The sequence below is a fragment of the Drosophila obscura genome, unplaced genomic scaffold (assembly GCF_018151105.1).
Source record: "Drosophila obscura isolate BZ-5 IFL unplaced genomic scaffold, ASM1815110v1 contig_186, whole genome shotgun sequence".
NCBI classification, from domain to species: domain Eukaryota; kingdom Metazoa; phylum Arthropoda; class Insecta; order Diptera; family Drosophilidae; genus Drosophila; species Drosophila obscura.
The window spans coordinates 3417957-3439924 of NW_024542774.1; the positions used below are offsets into that span (position 1 = coordinate 3417957).

General features: G+C 46.7%; 1 protein-coding gene across 1 annotated transcript; it reads left to right on the forward strand.

Annotated features, from left to right (window-relative positions):
* Positions 1-17289: 17289 nt before the first annotated feature.
* LOC111071010 (solute carrier organic anion transporter family member 74D) lies at positions 17290-20994 on the forward strand. The gene is made up of 7 exons (XM_022362094.2): positions 17290-18176; positions 18236-18465; positions 18538-18870; positions 19192-20063; positions 20125-20256; positions 20318-20637; positions 20697-20994. The coding sequence occupies exons 1-7, from the start codon at positions 17830-17832 to the stop codon at positions 20869-20871; spliced, it is 2409 nt and encodes an 802-aa protein (XP_022217786.2). The 5' UTR covers positions 17290-17829; the 3' UTR covers positions 20872-20994.
* The last annotated feature ends 974 nt before the right edge of the window (positions 20995-21968 follow it).

Sequence of the window (21968 nt, forward strand, 5' to 3'; positions counted from 1 at the left end):
CATGTGATTAGATGTGCGACAGCCGACAGCCGACAGGCGCCAGGATTTAGCCAACCGCGTCCCTGGAAGGCTCCAAGTAAATGGTACATAGGACCGGACGGGTCCGTTGGACTATTCCTATTTCCCTCTCCCTCTGCAGGGTGGAGTTTCGGCCAGATATAATTAGGTGCTGGAGGATCCAAGTATCCCATTTGAAGATATACCCCATTGGGCTATGTACCATGGTATTGGAGTACATTCAGATTCATAATTTATATGAATAATATTCTGCTATATTCCGATATGGGTTCAGATTATCGCTCGAGTCGGAAAAACATATATATTATCGTATTATTATCCCGCGTTTTGTTTTTCATTTCCCCAATGCGCATACTCTCCCCTTCTCGCTCTCGCCAACGTTCGCTCTCTCAGTCGCTCTCTCACTCATACACACACACAGTCATGCAATCATGCACACACACACCAACGCAAAGACCGAACGGCGCGCTTCGTGCCAGAGCGAGATAACCCATCGAAAAAATTAGAGCAAAGAGAGATGAGCAAGTGTAAACGCAAACGAAAAACGCCAAAGAATAAAAAAAAAAAAAGAGGAAAAACACGAAATCAACATAAAAAGCGCCGCCAAACCAGTTCGGGCGAGACTCCGCCCCCGACGCTCGCTGATTGGCTAAGCGGCCGCTTTGCCTTTGCCTTCTTCGCCCGAGACTTCATCTTTTTCTTTTTCTTGTATTCTTTTGCCCATTTGCTCTGCTCTGCTGGCGGTTTTATCGCCGCCTCCCTCCCACCACACACACACACACTGCCTCACACCACACCCGCCACACGGACACTGAGCGGTACCACGCGGTCGGTCGACGTCGACGTTATTTGTGAAGCTTTTGGGAAAATTCGGTTCTCAAAATCTTTTGCTGGTCTTAGCATTTTAGATGGCATCACACAGATACACACACACAACCATAATGTAACCGACATGGAAGTATCCTTTTATATGCCACACAGAGAACGCCTAATTAATTCCAGGACATAAGTCAGGTTGATGGCTAACATTAGACGAAGAATACGATGAAGTATTGAGAATACTATTCCCTTGAGATTTCGAATATGATTAGGAGGGATATGCATATTATGATGCATACTAAAAGCAGTAATAGAAATACATAAAAAAATAAATATTTATAAATAAGTAAATACATACATACATATGTATGTATGTATAAATTTAAAACAAAAAATCTCTTTTCATTCAAACAGAAAGCAAATAGCCAAGCAAAAGAATATCTCACATTGTTAGAAGATTCGTCATGCCATAAAATGTTCAGTTTACAAATGGATTTTGTTTCCATACCACCAAATATTAATCAACTTGTAGGACTTCTGTGGTGTACTGTTCCCAGAGGGTTTTCGATTCGGTGACATCTTCTGGGTCACCGCATGCATGGAAAATTGTGCGCTCAGCAGCTTCACTTTCCCACCTTCCCATCTTTCCAGCTTTTTTTTACACATGCATAAGTTATACCTACCGTTAGCCAACTCCTCATCAACTCATTCCGCCGCATCATATCCTGTGGGCATCCTGCGCAAAAATATTCATACATATAAGAGCGAACGCGACATCATCCAGCTAAAAAATACGTCTTCCACATGCTGTGCTGGTGTGTATGTGTGTGATGGCTGGTAGGGGGGAGTCTCCATCTCCTACCGCTACCTAAAAATCAATATTTCTATTAAAGCTCCGTTTTGGCGCTTGGCGGGCGCCATGAAAAGTTAAAATTGTTCATTTTTACGCGCTGTTGGGGCTGTGTTTCAACTTTAAACGTTGCCCGGACGAACCGTGTGGAAGGGTCCAGTCTGGGGAGGGTCTGGTGACAATAGGGGCAGAGTCCCGTCCCCTATTACGGTTATTACTGAATGTGGCAGCCATCAGCCGCGCTAAGAGCGCTCGTTGCCGTCATTGCTGCCATCACCATCATCGTCATCATCATCCCGGACATTGACGCGGACAGGACTCGGGCACGGATGCCATAATGGTCGAGCCATCATCTCAGCGAGCGAACCATCATCAGCATCAGCATCTGACTGGGGCCTGAGTCCTCTCATGGCACAACCCCCTTTGGTGTCATTGTCGGCATAATGACAAAAGGACATTCATTAAGTTTTTGATTTCTGATTTTATTGTTGATTAAACGCATAACGCAGCCATGTCCTGCCCGGGTAATGTTGGGTAGTAATGCCGAGAAGGATACACCGCTGTCCCTGTCTCGCTGGCATTGGCATTGTCCTCTCTCTATCTCCCAGCTCTGAGCACTGAGCACTGAGCACTTCCGGCAAGAGCATCAACTTGACATTTCCGCTCTGGTTCGGTTTTCTTTCTTTCTTTTCGGATGATGGCCCGTCCCTGCAGGGTGGGTGGTCGCTGTCCCGCCGCTGCTGGCTTATCAACCCACTCAAGGATACCACACTCGACAGTAGTATGGTGGGGGGGGGGGGCTCCGACTCCGACACCCAGCGACCCTATGTAAATGCCTGTTGGCAGCGCCTGTACATAGAGCAGGCCTGGCGCTGTTGGCCAACCAACCAATTCGATTGTCTGATTAGGGAAGCTTGGGTATTATCCTGGCCAGGACGTGTGTGCGTGTCTGTACATGGAGCTCTCAAGTGCTGCCATTCGCCTGGCTCAAGTGTCGGCATTCTCCGGGTGTGTCTGGGTGGGGCCGACAGTCGCCGGAGTGGGGGATGGATAACCACTGCTGGCGGTGCCATTGGAGCTCAGTCAGAGCCAACTGCAACTGCGCTTGCGCCAATTTAGGGTTTTCCTTTATTTTTTCCCTCTACATACAGTTGCATATACCTTCAAATATTTCTATGTGCAGATATATGCTCTCTATATATACCCGATTATGTACTCGAGACGTTTATTTACTCGACTGAACCGCAAAAGGAGGATTTAGCAGCCGAGCGGAAAGCGCACAAAATGTGAATTACGGAAAACGAAGTGCAGGTTTTTTAGTCAGTGATAAATGCCATGAAAGCTTTCAATGATTAATAGAGATACATTTACTTTTCTAAGAAAATTAAAGTCCATTGAAAACTTCAAAACATACCGTTAGTATTTACTTACCGACAACTTCCCAGAATTAACCAGAAAAACAAGCAAAATATTCGATTAAGATGACATCAGTCATCAGACTAGTACAACAACCGAATCTATTTCGTTATCATCCCTCCGCGGTCCGACATGACCCCCGCCGAAGAGCCTACGTCTGTAGCTGCAGCCACAGAGCCAACCTTGGCAGAGGACCGCACTCCAATTAGTTGGAGAAATAGAAAATAGAAAATATGAGACATTAGCTAAACAATGTTCGGGTTTGGGTCGCAGTCGCAGTCCCAGTCGCACCTCATGATTAAATGGAATAACCACATTTACCACTTGAAATAATTGAAAGCATGGGGGGAGGCAGGGGGAGGGATGTGGGACAAGTTAGTGGATGGATGTGGGTGGTGTGGGTGATGGTGACAACTGACACGGGTAAGCGTGCTGCGATCGGCGAAACTTCCACTTGAAAGCCTTAATTGATTTAACTGATACCAAGATACGAAGACAGAAACAGATACAGAACCCAAGCCAAAGACAGAGCCAGAAGTGAGATGCCAACAGTGAGGACACCCAACCGCACTCAACACAAATCAAGTCGAATCGAATCGAATCAATAGATAAATTCGATGGGGGGAATCGGATGTGCAACTGATTGCGGTTACCGTTGGATCGGCATCTTCAAAGTTTCCATAGAACACGATATCGATTTGTAAATTTCGCTCGGCGATAAGGAGCTCGACTTTGGTGGCTTCTAGCGCTGCTCTTCGTCTAGCGTTTGACAATGAATTCGAAGATCGTACACCAAAATGGAGTCGTCGGAGTGTCCACAAGACATGGCGGGGACCAGATTGCGACTCCGCTCCTTTTGTGGATGCCGCCGAACAATGTTTGCCGACCCGCCGTCTGTGTGTATGTGCTTATCGCGATCGATAGATCGATGGGCAATCGGTATCGGACGCTGTTTGTTTGCCGATTGTCATTCGATGGTTGACATTGTCGTCCGCCTCACACCACTCGACCAAATCCCTAATTAAAAAGATACTTAGATACTTGAGAGCTGCCAGCGCTTATCTCCTGTACAAATATTTGACTTGCGACTTAGCCAAAAGTCAGCCGAGATTTCGGCTCTCTGTTGGCCAAACAAATGCATCTGCAGACTACCTGACCTCTACTCTGCCTCTGGCTCTACCCCTCCCACTCCCATGCCCTGCCCTGACGGACCGCACTTCAGTTGCCAGTTGCGTCTCCACCGCTACGGGCAGGGCAGCCAGCACTTGACTTTGTTTGCCCTGCCATTGAAGTCTCGGGCTTGTCGGCCGCCTGTCTGTGCAGTACAGCATGCCACACCCACACCCACACCCCCATCCACACCCACACCCACTGGGGGACCTTGCGCGATTTGCTGTATTTGCTCATTTCAGTAATGGTTTATTTTTATTTTTAAAAACTGTGTTCAAAATTAACGTAAATAAATGTGGAGATAAAGCGGTCCCACACCATACATGGAGCTCGGGAATTGTTTCAAATTATTCGAATGCTGCTCCAAAGAAGGAACTTAAAACGTACTCATATCTACATATATCCTCCATTAGATTTATCTGAGTGAAAAATACAATTTTAATGTAGAAGAATATTGACAAGGGGAACCATAATTGTTTCTGAAACAAAGTGAAACTGTTTTTTATCTAATAAGTAATATAGGTAGGTATACATTTTGACTCACACGTAATTAAAGTATATTTTGCTTCATAAACTTCATAAACGGCACACCAACAGTTTGGGGTTGAGTTGAGAGTTGGCCGCAATTTTCTAGTTTGATCAGCTCCATCAGTGGAGCAGCAGAGAATGTGGTCAAACTTTAGAATGGACACAACTCAATTTTCACATTTTCAGCATTTCCCGCTAAAAGCAAGCAACTCAATGGGAATGCCTGGTGGGGCCTGGTGGGCATGCTGACCAAAGGATAGTTTCATATGACCACATAATTAAATTAATTGCAACCAGAGAGCGTTCCAGCAGCAGGAGCAGTCGATGGGCGGGTACGGGGAGGAGTGTCTGTGGAGAGATGAAAGCAGAGCTGAGAGCATTTTGTGTGGGTCGTGGGTGGTAAATATTGGTTAAAAACTGAGAGCCGGCTCGTGTCCGCGGCGGGCCTAAGCAAACACACGGGCCCAGCTCGGGCACAAAACACTGCTGACCAAATCGAGAATCAGACAAACAAATTCATTTCTACTCGTCCTCCTCCCGTTCCTCCCGTTCCCCCACTGTTCGTTTGATTTCGATTCGAGTGCACTTTTCCAGGGGCTTATCTCACAAGAAATCGCTTAGAGCGACCTCAGTGCCTCAAGTAGGGCTATGGCTATGGGCTATGGAGGGGAACTATCCCCTACCCAGCAGCGCCTAGCCAACTACCTCTCCAGCCGTCCAAGATCGATAGGTTCATTCCGTTTGCTTTGTTCGGCTTTTGCGATTTGATTAATATTGACTTAGGAACGATTCTGTTTGCCCAGCTATTGTGTTCAGCTGTTTCCCGCTGATTAATTTGAGGCGATAAAGCTTAATTGGATTTCGCTTAGATAACTTAGACTGAACAACCTGCAGATAGATTTCTCAGTCAGATTTCTGATTGTCCTCAGCTCAAGTGTTTGCCCTGTTTACTGCTCGAAATCGCAGCTAATCAAAGGCGTTGGGCCACGGCACCCAATGAGTTTCAGGGGCAGTCGGTGGGGCAAAACTCAATCAGGCCAGACAGTGACACTGCCCTTCTCTTAGTGGATATCTCTTGCTGCCAGTGGAAGGCTCTTACTACGTTGTTCTACTCCATCGAAGATGTGTAGCAAAACTCATCAAGAGGCAGCAAATAACCTCTCAACCTTCCAGCATCGAAGGGGATCTTCATCCGATATGGAGTCACCTTAGCAGTTAAGATGAAGACTCTTATCCTGCCATCGCCTCCATTTCCGATGTCCACTTGAGTGAAATAAATTTCCACTTATGAGCCCGAAATCGCATCGAATGCGAATCGTCAGAGTAAGGGTGAGGGTAGACGTAACTCTCCTTATAGCGCATACACACAATCCTCCTAAAAGGCAATAAAGTTTATCATGCAATTAAGAACGAATTACGCTGCTAATAGAATAATTAATGCAATTTCCCACAACATTAGGCACAAGCACAGCCGGAGACAGAAACAAGGACAGCGACAGCGAATGAGACGACTGAGAAGGCAGCAAAGGACAAACATCAGGCGGCAGCAGAAGGAGCAACCGTGCAAAATCAAGATGAGGAACTCTCTATCGGACTCACCATCCATCCAGTGCCATCCCCTCAACCCCTCAACCCCTGAACCACTCAACCTCCCCACCCTCATCAGAACATTCCCCTCCGCACCAGGGCTCAGTGACAACTGTCGACGTGGGCCGGCAATGTTTTCGTTGTGCTTCCAAACCCCAAGAACTAAGCCATTCCAAATGGGGTTTATGTGTGTGAGCCGTGGCCACGTCAGGACACTGGGCGAGGGAGGGTGACACCACGGGACTCTGCCGAATGGCAATTGCTTGGCTGCAGCGTATGGGTACAGTGGAGCCAGGACATGAGCATTTTTAGAGATGATCTGCGATTCATGGTGGAAGTACTTTCGCTGGTCTTCGTCTTTTAAAGGTAAAATTTCTTGATTACTGTTGGAAAGGGGCAATCTTTATCTTCACCGACACACAACTTAAACGAACAACTTTAATGTAAGTTAAAACTGTGTGAAGAGGGCTCTCACACTTGATCTTTGCGCGTAGCCTTCTTTCACTGTTCCATTTATGAGTGCTGCTCTGGCACCAATCCTTGCCTTGCCTTGCCTGCTTGTTAGCTACTCGTATTTTTTTATTTCTGGCCCAAACCGCAGCCAGCAGTTTGGCTGCCAGCTCCGCAATTTTCCTCTCTCTCTCTCTCTCTCTCTCTAGTTCTGTCTTGCTCGGTTCCAGTATCTCTCGCTTTATTTCTACACTCTACTGCTGGCAGCCTGGCAAAGTGTTTTGTGGCTGTGCCGCACTAATGAAAATGTCAAGTAAATTCCTGCTTTCGGACGGAAACGAAACTGCTCCTGCCACAACTGCTCTTGCTTGATGCTGGGACTGAGACTGGGACTAGGACTGGGGCTGCTGCTCCTCCTACACTGCTGATGGCTCTACCCGATATCGACTTAACTATCTCTTGGTTGCCGTTTCAGTGGCTGTGGGCGTGGGGGTGGGGGTGGGGCCGGGAAATGCATTTTGGTGCCGGCTTCAACTTGGCTTCCGCTTCGTGTCCCGCGTGTTGATGGCAATTGTGTTTGGCTTTACGTAGTATACGAAGTTGTGCTGCTGCAGCCTCTCTCTCCCCTCTTAAGTTATAAACCCAATGAAAAGTGATGAAACAGCATCCGAAATAGAAGCAGAACCCTCAGTGCAGAAGAACAGAAGCATCAAATAATTGTCGCTGGATGCCAAACCCATTTCATTTCAGTTCAGGTGTTGCCTGCTTTCCGCCAGTGATTTTTTGAGCAGTTTCCAGTTTGCTTTCGTTTATCTACGTGGAAATTGCATGTCAACCGGAAAGTAGTTGTCAAGATTGTTAAGTCCTTATTTCTTTCACAGTCTGCCAGCTAATAGCTCGTTCTGGGAGGGGGCCATGCGGTCCTGGCAACGCATTTCCTGTGTGTATTTATGCCCTCCCCTCGACGCACATCTAAGCGGGTTGAGGTAAAGTAAAGGAAACTGTTTACGCTCCCTGCATTGAACCATCCCAACGTGCTCGACTTTGTTTGGGTTTCACCTGCAACGTGCAAAATTTAGTTTTACATTTTATATTTGTTTTGTGGGGATTCCACCTCATCCTGGCTGCCTGCTCACAGTGGGTCGCCGGGTTCTGGTTCTGTGCCGGATTCAAGGAAAGTTTCTCCCCGCGTGTGAGTGTGTTTATGTGTGTGTGGCTTGCCACCAGGACATTTCATTTGCTTTGTATGGAGCGGGGGCGGATGGGCTCCACTGTAAAGAAGCTTTCAGACATCTTAGAATTTTAAATGTAATATATTCAAGGCAGGAGGCAAAACTACAAGCATACATGGGGTTTTGTGCAAAGATTTATTTTGTGGTCTCCCCCAGCCCTACCCACCTCCGCTATCCTATGCTCCATACCCTCCCCACACACAACCATTTATTCAGTTTCCTTTGGCTAATTAAGTGCGCTGCCTGAAAGTATGCAACAAAAGAAGTTTCGATGAGTAACGAGGAATGAGGGATGGATGGATGGATGAAAGCAAGAAAGACTTCTTAGCCCTGTCAACTCGATTGTCGCGCTGAAAGGTACCGTACCGCTACTCCATCCAATCTCTTCCTGGGAAATACGGCTCTCCTTACGCCTTTCTTACACAATTACGCATAAATCCCTTTTACGCGCCGCGCATATTTCACGCTACTTTGCGCCTTGCCATTCAGTTCGGTTCGGTTTGGTTCGGTTCGGCGGGGAAACTTTATGAAAATTTGATTAATCTTATCAAGATGCTCTGGCACTAAGACTGGGACTGAGACTGTGACTGTGACTGGGACTGAGACTGAGGCGGGGCAGTCAATCAAAGGGTTGCTCGAGAGGCAGCTGAGGAAAAATGAATTATCAACAATTTTTGCCTTCTCCCTCAGCCGAAGTCACTGGCGCTTGCCTTTGTTCTAATTGAGTTACAGCCCCGAGTTGTGTTGTGGAAAAAGCAGAGTATCTGAGTAAGTGAGTCACTATCGAGGCATACCCATTTGACCCCACTCTTTGCCTCCACCTCCACCTCCCTTCTCCCACCCACACTTCTCTGAGTAGTCAGAAAGTCAGCTTAGGCTCTGTGGAGCACAATCTATGGGCAATTATGGAGGTTTTCTTCTTTTAAACATATTCATAAGGTAATTTGGCCTGGGCTGGGGACGAATGTCTTGATAAGGGCCCTGCACTGCACAGTAGCCGGACATCAGGACATCAATTGATACAAATGCGTATTAGTTTATATTTTTTATTTGACCAAGTATCGACTTATTTTGTATTCGAGCCGTTGAGGGGAAGGAGCATGGCTGGGCATCCTTTCAACGTAAGCTGCTTGTATCAATAAAAATTCGATTATGCACACACACACACACGCACACATGCGGCTGGACCCTTGCAACGATTTATCATTGTTGACTTTATCGGCTGAGGCACACAAAAAAGTTGGGCGGGAAGGACGCCCAACTTATAGTTGAGGACGACAACACACAAACACACATACACATCACGCATACGCCTAGTTGGGCTGGAGAATATCAGCTTAGTGCGGGAAGGGACAGTACAGGAGAGTGCAGGACAGGGCAGACAGACGGTCAGGGCAGACGCTTCTTTATGGCTGCTTTTTTCATATTTTTATAAATATTTTAAGCACTTGGGGAGGGGAAATCTGCAGCATTCAAGTAGCTTATCAGTCCCGCATGTGAGCTCTGCTCTGTCAGTTTTCCTTTTTCCTTTTTCTCCCGGAAAAAGTCCCCTGCCTAAGCGTATCAAGTAACAAATGCCAAACAAGTCAACAAATTGGCATTTAGAGAGCTCCGTGTTGTTCTTGGCCTGCAGTGACTCCTTCCCAGCATGACCGGCAGCAAGAGGTTGCCCCCGTTGGATACATACTCTTTTTGTGTGTGCCACCAGCATAATCGACCCTTCTCCCGGCTTAAAGTGGCGCCCAGGACTCGGACTCTGGCAGGACTCTGTGCTGGTAAGCCGAAGTCTGACTCAATTGTTTATGTAATTGTTGGTATTAAGTGATTCTTGTTTAGTTCACACTCGGTTGCATTTGAATTTAATTGAAATGAGATAGCAGTCCTGCCAAGGACTCTGATGTTAGCATATATTTGGGGGCAAATAAATTAACTAAAACGTGCAGCTGATTAATTTCTATTTATGCTCTTCATTAGCGCTCCAATAAGTGGCATTTTTTGCCATCAATCAGTAGAGAATTAGAAGCACTCGCGTGGGAAATGCTAATTAAACAGAAAGCAGGCTTATTTGCCGTGTTCTACGATAAGAATTCTTGGGTAAATATTAAGAAAAAAAAAAAACGAGAACTGCGTGGAAATTAATAAGAAAGAAAAGTTTAAACATCAAAGCGAAACTTGCACAAAAATAAAATGGGCAGATTAAAAAACAGGCAAACACGAAGGAGACGAGACAGTGAAATGCATTTGTCAATGGAAAAAAAAGTTGGTAATTAAACAAACACAAAACGGAATATTCAATAACTTTGGGTCGCTGTGCCCCAGAGAGAGAGAGAGAGAGGCAGAGGGAGAGAGTGGAAAGCACGAACAACGATAATCGCGTCTTTCAAATTTTCTTTATTTTTTGTTGCTTCTTTAATGAAACGAAATTGGGAATCACCCAAGCTGGCGAGGGATGGAGAATGAATCCCAAGTTGTGTAAAATCCCGTCATTAAAATTATTTGGTTTCCTTTGGGGCTGATACCCCAGACTTTTTGGACCATCCTCAAAACGGGGACAGCCGCCGCAGTATTCCTCTAATCCAATAAGTCCCGCCACTGATACCAGTCGGCAGTCGCGGAGTCGGCATTTCCATTTACAATTTTTACCCTTTTTCTGCGGGAATTACAAATCGAAAAAGAAACGCATCGTTGGTCTTTCTACTGCCGCGGCTGCTGGTGCTGGTCCTCGTCCAAGAAACAATCATTATCCTGGCCCAAAACAATAATAAAATGTCCGCGACAGTGAAAGGACAGCGGAGCTGTGGACCACTTAATTAGAAAACGTTTAATGCCTTCCATATATCCCCGTGGCTGGCAGCTCTCTCAACCGGAAGCCATTCCGGGATTCAGTGGCAGTATTTGTATTCGGCTGGTGGCACTGCTCGTGCTCCAGCCCCTCCTGCCACCATCAGAGAGAGACAGTACAGTTGAGGAGAAAATCTCCAGGACAATGTAATTTTCCAACTAATTTAGTCAGAGTGCTCAATAGTTGAATTATATATCTGCTGGGACCTCCTACCCCCAACGATAAGAAATGTGGAAACACTTTTCAGTTTGGTTTTTATTTAAGTTGTAAAAGATCCCCTCCTTGAGTCGGTTCCAGGTTCCAATCATCATTTGGTAGCAACATTTTAATGAAATTAAGACGCAAAGTTCTCGAAAGTTTCATCGATGCAAAGTAAAACAAGTAAGCAGCAAAAGATACTCGATGCCAAAGATACTTTCTGCACAAATGAATGCAATTAAGAAAGTTGGATGCAGAGCGGCAAACGTCAAATGGGAAATGGAAACTGAGAAATGGAAAATGGGAAACTGAACTTTGTCGTAGACACCTTAAACCATTCAATCAGACAAAGACCAACCCCACTCCACGCACCCAGATCATATCGGGGAATCGGAACAGAACAAGCGTGTCAAACCGCAAAAAATGCGACCCATGAATATATTAAGAGCATGACAAAGGGCGATGGAAATGCCGGAAAAACGCTGCTGTGGGAGTGGGAGTTGGTGTGGGTGTGTGGGAGTGGGTGCATGGATACAGATACATTAAGTGGCAACAATGCGACGAAGCGAAAGAAAAATTAAAAGGGTCACTTTACAAGGACTTAAAATACGAAGAAAAGAGCCCAGAAACAACACAAGAGAAATGAGATGAAAAGCATGGAAAATAAATTCATATTTGAGACCAGCGAGGGGTTGTGACTGGAAATGCTGGTGCCGGGTGGGTTGGCTGATATGTTTGTTGATGATAAAGAGACCTCGCCCGTCCTTGGGTTTCTTCATTGGACACAGATTGTGCAATTCAGGGGAATGGTGTTTGGGCTGAGTTGGGAAATGTTTACAAACATAATCGCTGAAAAATTAAGTTCCTAAAATTGCTTTTTTTTCGAACTTGTTATTTTAGAATATTTGTACTGTGGAAAATTTATGGCGAGACAACAATTCAAGGGACATTTTCTTAGCAACAATTTCAAGAGAATTATCCCAAAATGGGATATTTCCTTGGAAACAATTCCACGCCATTAAAAACGGGGGAAAACGTTAGATATGTTATAGTAAACACAATTAAAAGGAAAAAATAAAAACGAGCACAAAACGTGATCGAAAGAGGTCAAACCCCAGAGCCAGATTAAGCTGTGGGCTTAGCATACTTAAGTGGTCACGGGCCTCGGCTCCGGAAAAATCAGAATAATGGGTATTTTTGCCCGGTTAAGCTCGGTATCCCAAGAAGGGAAACGGCGATTCTATGTACATCCACTGGAGATAGCGACGGCAGGGACCGAAGGGTCTGCTCTCTAATTGAGAAAGCGGAAAAAAGCAAGAATTAAAATCGGACAAAAATATATATATAGAGAGAGAGAGAGAGATATGTGGGTGGATGGACAAAGAGGTGAAGTGGTTCGGAAGGAGCAGTGGTTTGTTTTCCATTTCTAAGCTTATTTTTCAGAGCGGCTTTCGGTAAAGTGGCGTAAGATGCAACAACAACCACGGCGGAAAAAAAAGGAATCAAAATATAAAAAGCAAAGGAATTAAAAATTGTGAATGGTTGAGAAGGGAGGTGGAGAAGGGGAAAGCCTCCGAAGGAGGACGACAGAGAACGAGGCTGAGCCTGAGCCTGAGGGAACAAAGCAAATGGCAAATGGAAAGCCAAGAGCGGCGACCCGCAGCGCATAAGGAGAACATTAAAAATGTTGGGCCAATCGTCCTGCAGTCCTCGGGCTTTAATCCTTTTGGCAGTCGAGCTCATTATGCACGCCCAGTGGCCGCCCTGGCCGCCCATTTAATGGTCCAAATCCAGAGATGCCTTTGGGCCTTCTATTTTTTGATTAATTATGTGCCGAAAGTGAATGGATTCAATTCCTTCCGAGCTTTTGTCCTTCCCCGTTACCGGAGTAATTCAGGTAATCTGTGCATTGTCTATTTTGACATTTGCTGGAGAGTTTTTTTTTTCATGTGGGCTGGGTGGTGGTTGTGGGCCACAAGGAGAATTCACCTTGTCTCCAACCCTCCCCTCGATTCATGCTAAATTTATCAAATGCGTAATGAGCGCACGTGAGCTGCATGCCATATGCTGTTCTCTCTCCACACTCCACGGGACGGACTCTCCATATTCTTTTCGTCGTTTATTTTTTTTGGGATGTTTTCGACCAATATTTGCAGGCAACAGGGCGGCGGCGGCGAGGTTCGGGGAGTCGTCGGTCTGTTAATTACAACTTAAATTGACAGCAAAAATTGGACTGGAAAATTGTGGGTTTTTCATGCGGTCGGCATATTAAGCGCTTACACTTAGGACAGCCAAGTGGGTGGGGGGAGGAGCAGTGAGGAGTGAGGAGCCGGAGTAGACAAATGAAGACTTAAGACCTACTTAAGGCCAGAAGCAGTCGGGCATAGCATTCAAAACTCCTAAGCTGCCAAAAAGTGTTCCACAACAAAATCAAGACACAGCTAAAAAATGTGCAGGAAAAACAACAAATTAGCTAAGAAGACAGGATGGGTGTGAGGGGTGTGAGTCGAGCTGGGAGAGGAGGCAGAAGCAGAAGCATTTAACCCTAATTTGACACACACGCAACCTTGGCAGCGGATGGGATGGGGATGGGGCTGGGGCATACGTGTGTGTGTGTGAGGGTTGCGGTGTCAGAGGGCAAGTCGCAAATAAATACATTTACGGCTATCAAGGGTTCAACGAACACAACAAAGGATTCATTCTTTGTATGGGCAGATCTATACAGTTTTCCAGATACCCTTACAAATAATTTAGCTGTGGAAATAACTAGTAATTTGATCATGAGATTGTAATTAGTATTTGATTAAATCTAGAACCGTTCTAAATAAAAATAAATGCGTAATATTTATAATATCCCTGGTGAAATTGGAGAATGATTCCATTCTCAAATACTTGACTGAGCCCCAGCAACCCTTTCACTCGGTGAGGGTATGGGAAGCGATACTGAAACGTATGTTAAATGCCGTTATGTGTGAATGCAAGGAAGACAACAATATCAATAAACACTCACTCACCCGCGCACATGCCTATTCCTATTCCCATTCCCATTCATGTGAAGGGGGTAGATGGGGTGGATGTAGCGACAGCGGAAACGGAAATCACAACAAAGTGCTGACATGTGCCGCGGTTACTGGGCATGGCACTGCTTGGCAGGACAGAGGGGAGAGCAAAGCTGAGGCCTTGGGCCTGTGTGGTTGCCCACACACATGTGTCGCTCTGCATCTGTATCTGTGTATATATGTGTATATATGTGTGTGGATGTTGATGTGTTGGGTTGTGTGGGTGTCAAGTTCCTTTTCACGCGCAAATTGAGTGCTTAAGCGGTTTAGTTGGCACGTCTCTCCTGCCCTGCCCCCTGCGACCATCTGTACGGCGGAAGTTACAACTTCGTTGTGACTCTGCCTGGGAATGTGTTCGCTGTGGCGTTGGTAAGCCGTCTCAGCATTCATCTTTCGGTTTGCTTAAGAGCCAAAAGAGATCTCCACCCCGACCACAAGTACGACTCCAACATCGACTCCAACTCCAATTCAGATAGTGACTCCATATCCTATATCCTGTTGCCTGTTCAGCCGATAAGCAAGTTTTGCATTCGTCTATAATTCATGGCGATTCACTTGATTTGCAAAAAAGAACAAGAGCGAGGTTATTATTTATTGTCAACGCTTGCAGCTTCCACTCATTTTCCACTGGCTGGTGGCCTGTTGGGCTGGTGTATGGTATGTGTGCCGCAGCGATAAGGGGAAGGAAACGGAGAAGAACACGCGCATCATTTGCATACGTTTTGCCCGGAAATAAAATCGCAAACCAAACCAAAACGAACGCGTGCCACCGACATAAAGAAGCAGCAGCACAGCACAGCACAGCACCAAACCAGACCAGAGTGTGGTGTGTGATTTTCCTCGCGCGTTTTTCCCCACAGCATACTTACGGGCGAGGGTGGTGCGGGCCAAACACACAACAACAAAAACAAAGATAAAGATGCCACATTGTGTCTCTGACTCTTTGGCTCTCTGGCTGTTATTTGCTGTTATTTATGCTGAGCCCTCATGGTGTATCATGCTGCATGCTGTAGGGCAATGGCATTGGTATATGGGAAATCCCCCTACCCCTACCACCCCTCAAGAGCCGTGGTCACATTTGCTCCTGGTTTTGCAGCTGGTGTTGGGGAAAATGGAAAATAGAAAATAATAATAAAAAATAATAATAATAAAGATGCTTGGGCTGCCATTTTATTGCCGCTCAATTGATATCATGAAATGAGGCCTTTGATTTTTATTGCCCTACCAGAACATATGATGTCACATATGCATATTCCGCGGAGATGTCTCGGGATTATTTTTAAGCTCAATGGCTCGACTCTGAGTACTACATATTACTACTCGTATCGTATTCGTACTCGTACTCCCCACCCTGCTGGCAGTACATATGTGGTCGCATGTAATTGCAATTTGAATTCAATTTGATGGAGAAGAGACAACATTGGCTGGGGTAGCTTATCGCTAACGATCTCGGACAGAGAGCGGCGCAGAGAGCAAAGCTCTTTCACGTAACCCGATACCGCAGACAGAGGTGGGGTTGATTGATAACCGCAGGCCCCAATGGGAGGCTGCCTGGGGAATGGAATCTGGAGTCTATAATACCCATTCGACATGTGCTAGCCACAAATTGGAAACTGTTTAGCTGAAGCTTCCTCATTGATTAGGAGGTTGGTTTCAATGGGAAACCATGAATGCTCTGCTCAGAACTGATAACTGTCTGTCCTTCCTCCTACCCTCCATCACATTGAATGCCACATGAAACATTCTAGAGATGCATTTGATGCTTGGACTCTTCGCATATGGTGAGTACCCAGTTTAGTAGAGCAGCTCATTAGCTTTGAATTGTACTAACTACCTTAGTGGATGGCTCTGCTCGGACTCGGACTCGGACTCAGAATTGGTGTCAGTGACACAGTCACAAACACAATGAGAGTGGCCCGAGCTCGAGATCAGTTTTCTGAGAGAGTGAAGGCTCGGCTTCCAGAAGTCGCTCCAAGCCAGCCAAGACGAGAGTCTAGATGGAAATACAGCTGAGAATAAGCTTGGTGATGGATAAAGGTTAGGGGTGTGTGGGTCTGGGTATGGGTATGGCAATGAGAATGAGAATGAGAGTGATCATCTTCCTGAGATGAGTGAGCATTCACACAACGTGCCACATTTAGATTAGTTTAGTTCGTTTACGATCTTGTTTGCGTTGGGTTCGTCTCAGGAACAGTCGTGTACGTGTGATCCGAAGCCACGAGTCAAATAAAAACCAATCAAAAGTATTTATTTACTATAGTAAGTGATTCAAGTGCAAATTAATCCCAAAAACATTCCCGAAATATTTTTATTACGAGGAAATGTCGGAAAAAACAGAAGCTGAAGCGGCAAATGTAAAGAAGCGAAGAAGACTCCCCATTTAAATATTTATCAAGAACGGCACAATCAAGATAAAGTTCAAGTGATAAGCTGCGTATAAATTTAAATATGCTAAGTGAATTGTGGCGGCACATAAGCCACACACCACACACACACACACACACACATAGAGGCACATATTAAATAATAGAACTCATGTTGAGATTGACTCGGGGACTGAGTCTCTAAGTCTCTGCTTCTCATTCGGTGGTGGTGGGATGGGATGATGCCGTGGAGAATGAAAATAATGAACAAAATAAAGCGGGATTCGCTTCTGAGAACTGGATGTACTCTATGTACATATGTATGTGTGTAAATAAACTACATATTGTGTCATTGCGATAGTGATAACAAGACATCACCATTGATAGCCAGTTTTAAGCCGTAACTAAAACAATGATGAGGCGAATGGCGGTATCTCCAGCCTCAAATGTTTACCCAGCTCGCTTCCAGGGGGGGCAGTGCCTCCCGACACTGGTTGTGGCGGAGCGGATTGACGTGTTCATCAATGCGCTCTCCTACGGAGCTCTAAATGGGACCGGGAACACAACTAACACTGTTTCGCGTTGTCCGTCTCGTCCGGATCTTATCTCAAACTTTGGCAGTCTATTTTATACTTGCTTTTAAAATGAAACTCGCAAACAAATTGTAAATTTTTCAGGCATCAACAGAAGCAGCACCGGAGGCAGAGGCAGCAGCACCAGCAGCAGCAGCAGCAATGAAAGGGGAGGACGGTGGATGTACTCATGTCTCGAAAATTATCCAAGATTAGAGCCCATGGAGCAGTGATAGCTCGGTTTGAGATAATATTTTATTCGACAACATTGGACGACATAGCGGCGGCATCTACCGAGATTTGGCGATAGACAGTTGCAGGACAAGAGAGATAAGCGACGTCAGCTTTTTGGATATAGACAGATAGAGAGAGAGAGTAGAGAGAGAGTGAGAGATCAGGGCCCGGACACGGATCCGTCCGCCTGTAGATCCAGTTAAGATCAGCGCTGTCTCAGCAGATCATGTCACTTCGTTCGCGGACTGCCACGCTTTAGGTTGTTCTCTCGTACCCAGCTTCCCGTAGCCACATACATGTGTAATTGCCAGTGAAAGATCTGGCGAAAATTAAGAAAAACTGTGGGCAATTACTCAGAAATACAGACACGGGCCAGCACGTGTGCATGAGTGTGTGTGTGCGTTCAGCATCCAGAAGCGGAAGCGGCCCACGTGCCAAAAAAGATCGAAATCGAGACCGAGACCGAGACTCAGTGAAGCCAGTTAATTAGGATGGTGCAGGGCGAGAATGCCCACAGTGTCGAGCAGCCGGCGGAGGAGGAGGAGGAGCACGAATTGGCGAGCAACTCGACAGATTCAACACGCGAGCGGACGAACGATGAGGCTGATGTGGAGGCCAGGCTACTGGACAACGGCACCAACCACGGCAAGTCCAAAGGGCCTGCTGGCGAGGACGAAGAGGCCAAGACGACTCCCAAAGCCAAGAAGAAGAAGAAGAAACAGAAATCGGAGCAGGACCGACTCATAACCGAGGAGATCAACCGACTGCTGATCGAGACGCCGCTGGAGAAGAATGTGACCTGCGGCTTCTGGATATTCAAGGGCCAGTTCTACCAGCGGTGGGTGGATCTGTGCACATTCCTCGGGGTATTCCCTGCTCATTCTCTTCCTCTATCAGGTTTGCCAATCAGACAGCGTATGTCCTCCTCTACGGCATCGTGGGGTGCGTCTTCTCGATGACGTACGCCTACTTCAATGGCACCATCACCACCATCGAGAAGCGCTTCAAGATCCCCTCGAAGAACACGGGCATCATTTCGGTGGGCAATGACATCAGCCAGACCCTGGTCTCCGCCGTCCTCGCATACTACGCGGGCAAGGGACATCGGCCCCGCTGGATAGGATTCGGTAAGTTCAGGATTCAGATCGATTCATTTCGATTTCAATTCAACTAATCAACTAATTCAACTACTCGCAAAGGTCTCCTCACCATTGTCCTGTTCTGCGTGCTGACCACCACACCACACTTCCTGTACGGCCCCGGCGAGGACGCCCTTGCCCTTACCTCGGAGTTCGGTGCCATGCCCGATGAGAACGCCACCATGGAGGCCATCGAGGAGCAGCGCTCGAAGACACTCTGTCGCCTGAATGGCGGCGGGGCCGAGTGCGAGGTTGGCGAGGGAAACTTTGCCCCTCAGCTCCTGCTGTTTGTGGCGCAGTTCATATCGGGCATCGGCGGATCCCTGTACTATACCCTGGGTGTCTCCTACATGGACGACAACACGAAGAAGTCCAAGACTCCGGCACTGTTGAGTGAGTAGAGCAATCCGGTTCAAACCGAGCCGACTATAAAACGCTATAAAAGCCCCCAGTATCGCTCACCTGCCTTGATCCATGTGTGCTCTTAGATAAGTTGGGAAAGTACAACGCGTGGGTGTGCTGCCAATTACTTGGCAGTTTTCGATGGCCATGAGATCTGCTGATAAGTAATCCGCACTATCAAATTTCAAGTTCCCCTGTCTGTAGAAATAACTGCCCAGATCTGGACGAATCTCACGTAGAGCAGATGAACTTTTCGCCCTTTCCATGTCAGAGTTCTTGACTGGCGTTAATACTTGTCTCGTCCTCTTGTAGGTCTCTCGTATTTCCTGCGCATGCTGGGTCCCGCCATCGGCTATGCCCTGGCCTCCTTCTGCCTGCGGCTGTACATCGCCCCCCAGTTGCATCCGGTGATCAACAACAAGGATCCGCGCTGGCTGGGCGCCTGGTGGCTGGGCTGGCTGGTCATGGGCGGTTTGCTTGCCTTCTCCGGGGTCTTTCTATCGATGTTCCCGAAGGAGCTGCCGCGAGCGGTGGCCCGTCGCAAGGTGGAGGAGAATCGGAGGCGCGAGAAGGAGAGGCTGTCCCTGAAGAATAAGGAGAGCTCGGAGAAGGAGCGACTGACCGCCGAACTAGACCAGATGTCGCCCGTCGAGCCGAAAGCCTCGTTCAAGGACATGCTAAAGACCTTCAGGCGCCTGACCACCAACAAGACGTACATGTGCAACACGCTGTCGAGCATCTTCTACCTGGTGGGCTACACCCCATACTGGATCTTTACACCCAAGTACATCGAGGTGCAGTACAGGCAGTCGGCGGCCACATCCTCAATGGTCACTGGCACCGTCGCCCTGGCCTTCTCAGCGGTTGGGGTGTTGCTCTCTGGGTTCATTATATCCCGCTATAAGCCCAGGGCCCGCTATATGGCTGCCTGGAACGTCATCTGTGGCTTCCTCACGATGGCGGGCATCCTGACCTACGCCTTCATCGGTTGTCCCGGCAATGAGAGCTCGGTGATTGTCAATATCCACGACAGTTCGCTGAGCGGCAACGCCACCACCTGCAACTCGGCCTGTTCCTGCGACTACGTGCGGTACTCGCCCGTGTGCGGTGAGAATAATATGACCTACATCTCCGCCTGTCACGCGGGCTGCAAGGGTCAGCAAGTCAACTCCGATGGCAGAAAGGTAAGCTAAGGTAGGCTACAAGCATCTACAGAAAATAATCCAACTCCTTCTACTCCTTCAGATCTTTTACGATTGCTCCTGCATTCCGGGTGATGAGTGGGGCAACTCCACCGCTCAGTTCAAACGGATTACAAGCCTTGACCTCAGCCTTGAGAATGCCACACTGGACACCTCGAGTGTCTCGCACTTGCAGGTAGCTAACCTCTTTGTGGATATACAAACATCGCTCTTAAATAATTAACTTTCCCATGCAGAGTCTGGCAAGTGGACAAGCTATGCCCGGATCCTGTCCCGTCAACTGCTGGACGCAGTTCGTGACCTTCCTGGCGGTGATGTGTTGCCTGAAGTTCATTGGCGCCAGTGGCAGGGCATCCAATTTCCTCGTGTCCGTGCGCTGTGTGCCCGAGAAGGATAAGACGGCTGCCATGGGCTTCGGCATGACCATGTGCTCCATGCTGGCCTTCATTCCCAGTCCCATCTTTTTTGGCTGGGTGTTCGATCGGGTGTGCCTGGTCTGGGGCAAGACCTGCACGAACAAAGGCAACTGCTGGCTCTACGATCCGCTGTCCATGAGGTGAGGAAACTTAAGCCATGAAATGGCTTTAAATGGCTAACACTTTGCGCTCTTTACAGATACACACTGAACTTTACCGCTGCTGTATTCATTGCCATTGGTGCTGTGTTCGATCTGGGTGTTTGGTATTATGCCAAGGATCTGAAAATCTTCGACGAGGAGGTCAAGGAGGTCGAAATGCAGATTGTCCAGCACGAGGAGGAGGCCAGCAATGAGAAGAATACAGAGATCTAGATTTAAGTTTGCATTATTCTTAAGAAAAAGCTGTGTGAGTGAATATTTTTGGTGTCTATATCGATGTGTGATTTCTCCAAAGAGCCCTGTATGATATATTAATAAAGCGTATTTTAACTGTGACATAATGCGGCATATCAATACGAGTAGAGGAGGGGTGATTCATAATTTCTGTATAATACAATTCATTAAATGATAATTATCAGAAGAGCTGAGACTATAAATGCAGGATTTTTGATCTTTCAATAGCACTACCCGAAACTATTTTTTCTCAAGGAACCAAACCAACTTTTTCTGAAAGATTTGGGGCTTAGAAATCGCTTGATGATATATTTTTTTTTTTATGGCAGATAATTTTTTTGTAGCCTCTCCAAAGATTTTAATGAGCAGCACCCTAACCATCGCCGAATCAATGCAACTATACACAAAAAATTAAAGGACCCAGGATCCAAGTTCTGGCTGCATCAATTAGCTTTTCAGATTGGTGAAGTTCTTTACAACGAAATGTCAGATACTTAAGTTATATGAAAAAAAGAAGAATAAGTCGGTTTGGTTCCTTTGGGTAAAAGGGGTAAAAAGTTCGATTTTGTCGAGTAGTGTAATTGATTGGTTTGTGATAGATGAGTTTCGATTAAGAGTTGCCCCGCTACTAGTATGCCCCTTGGGTGGCCTGTGAAGTTTGCAGCAGGCTCAATATTTGTAGCAGCGACTGTACCAGCAGACGCAGCTGACTTGAGGCAGGTCCGGTCGGGTGGTGTGCTCGAATCCAAACGGGCGTGCGATAAGCAGTACGATAAGGTTTAGCGCCGTTAGTTTTGGCTGAGGCAAAGACGAAAATAAAGACGGCGCGACCCGGCTAGAACAAAGAATATAAAAGCTACCCACCGTGTCCAAAGTGTTTGCAAGGTGTCGTGATACGGTCAAATTTGTAAAGCGTATGAGAGAAGTCAAACAAGATTAATCCTGGCGCTCCAAATAGCACACAGAAAGAGAGCTGCCAACTGCTTATCTACGAGAATATTACTACTATATGCCTGAGGAGAATTACAACTTGGAGTAAACAAGCGAATGTATAAAACCCAAAGCATTGTAAAATT

Excerpts from the sequence above, each read along its gene's own strand:
- LOC111071010 (XM_022362094.2), top strand. The coding sequence starts at position 17,830 with ATGGTGCAGGGCGAGAATGCCCACAGTGTCGAGCAGCCGGCGGAGGAG. Across the intron at positions 18,177-18,235 it reads AAGGGCCAGTTCTACCAGCG|GTTTGCCAATCAGACAGCGT; the intron begins GTGGGTGGATCT and ends TTCCTCTATCAG. Across the intron at positions 18,466-18,537 it reads GCCCCGCTGGATAGGATTCG|GTCTCCTCACCATTGTCCTG; the intron begins GTAAGTTCAGGA and ends CTACTCGCAAAG.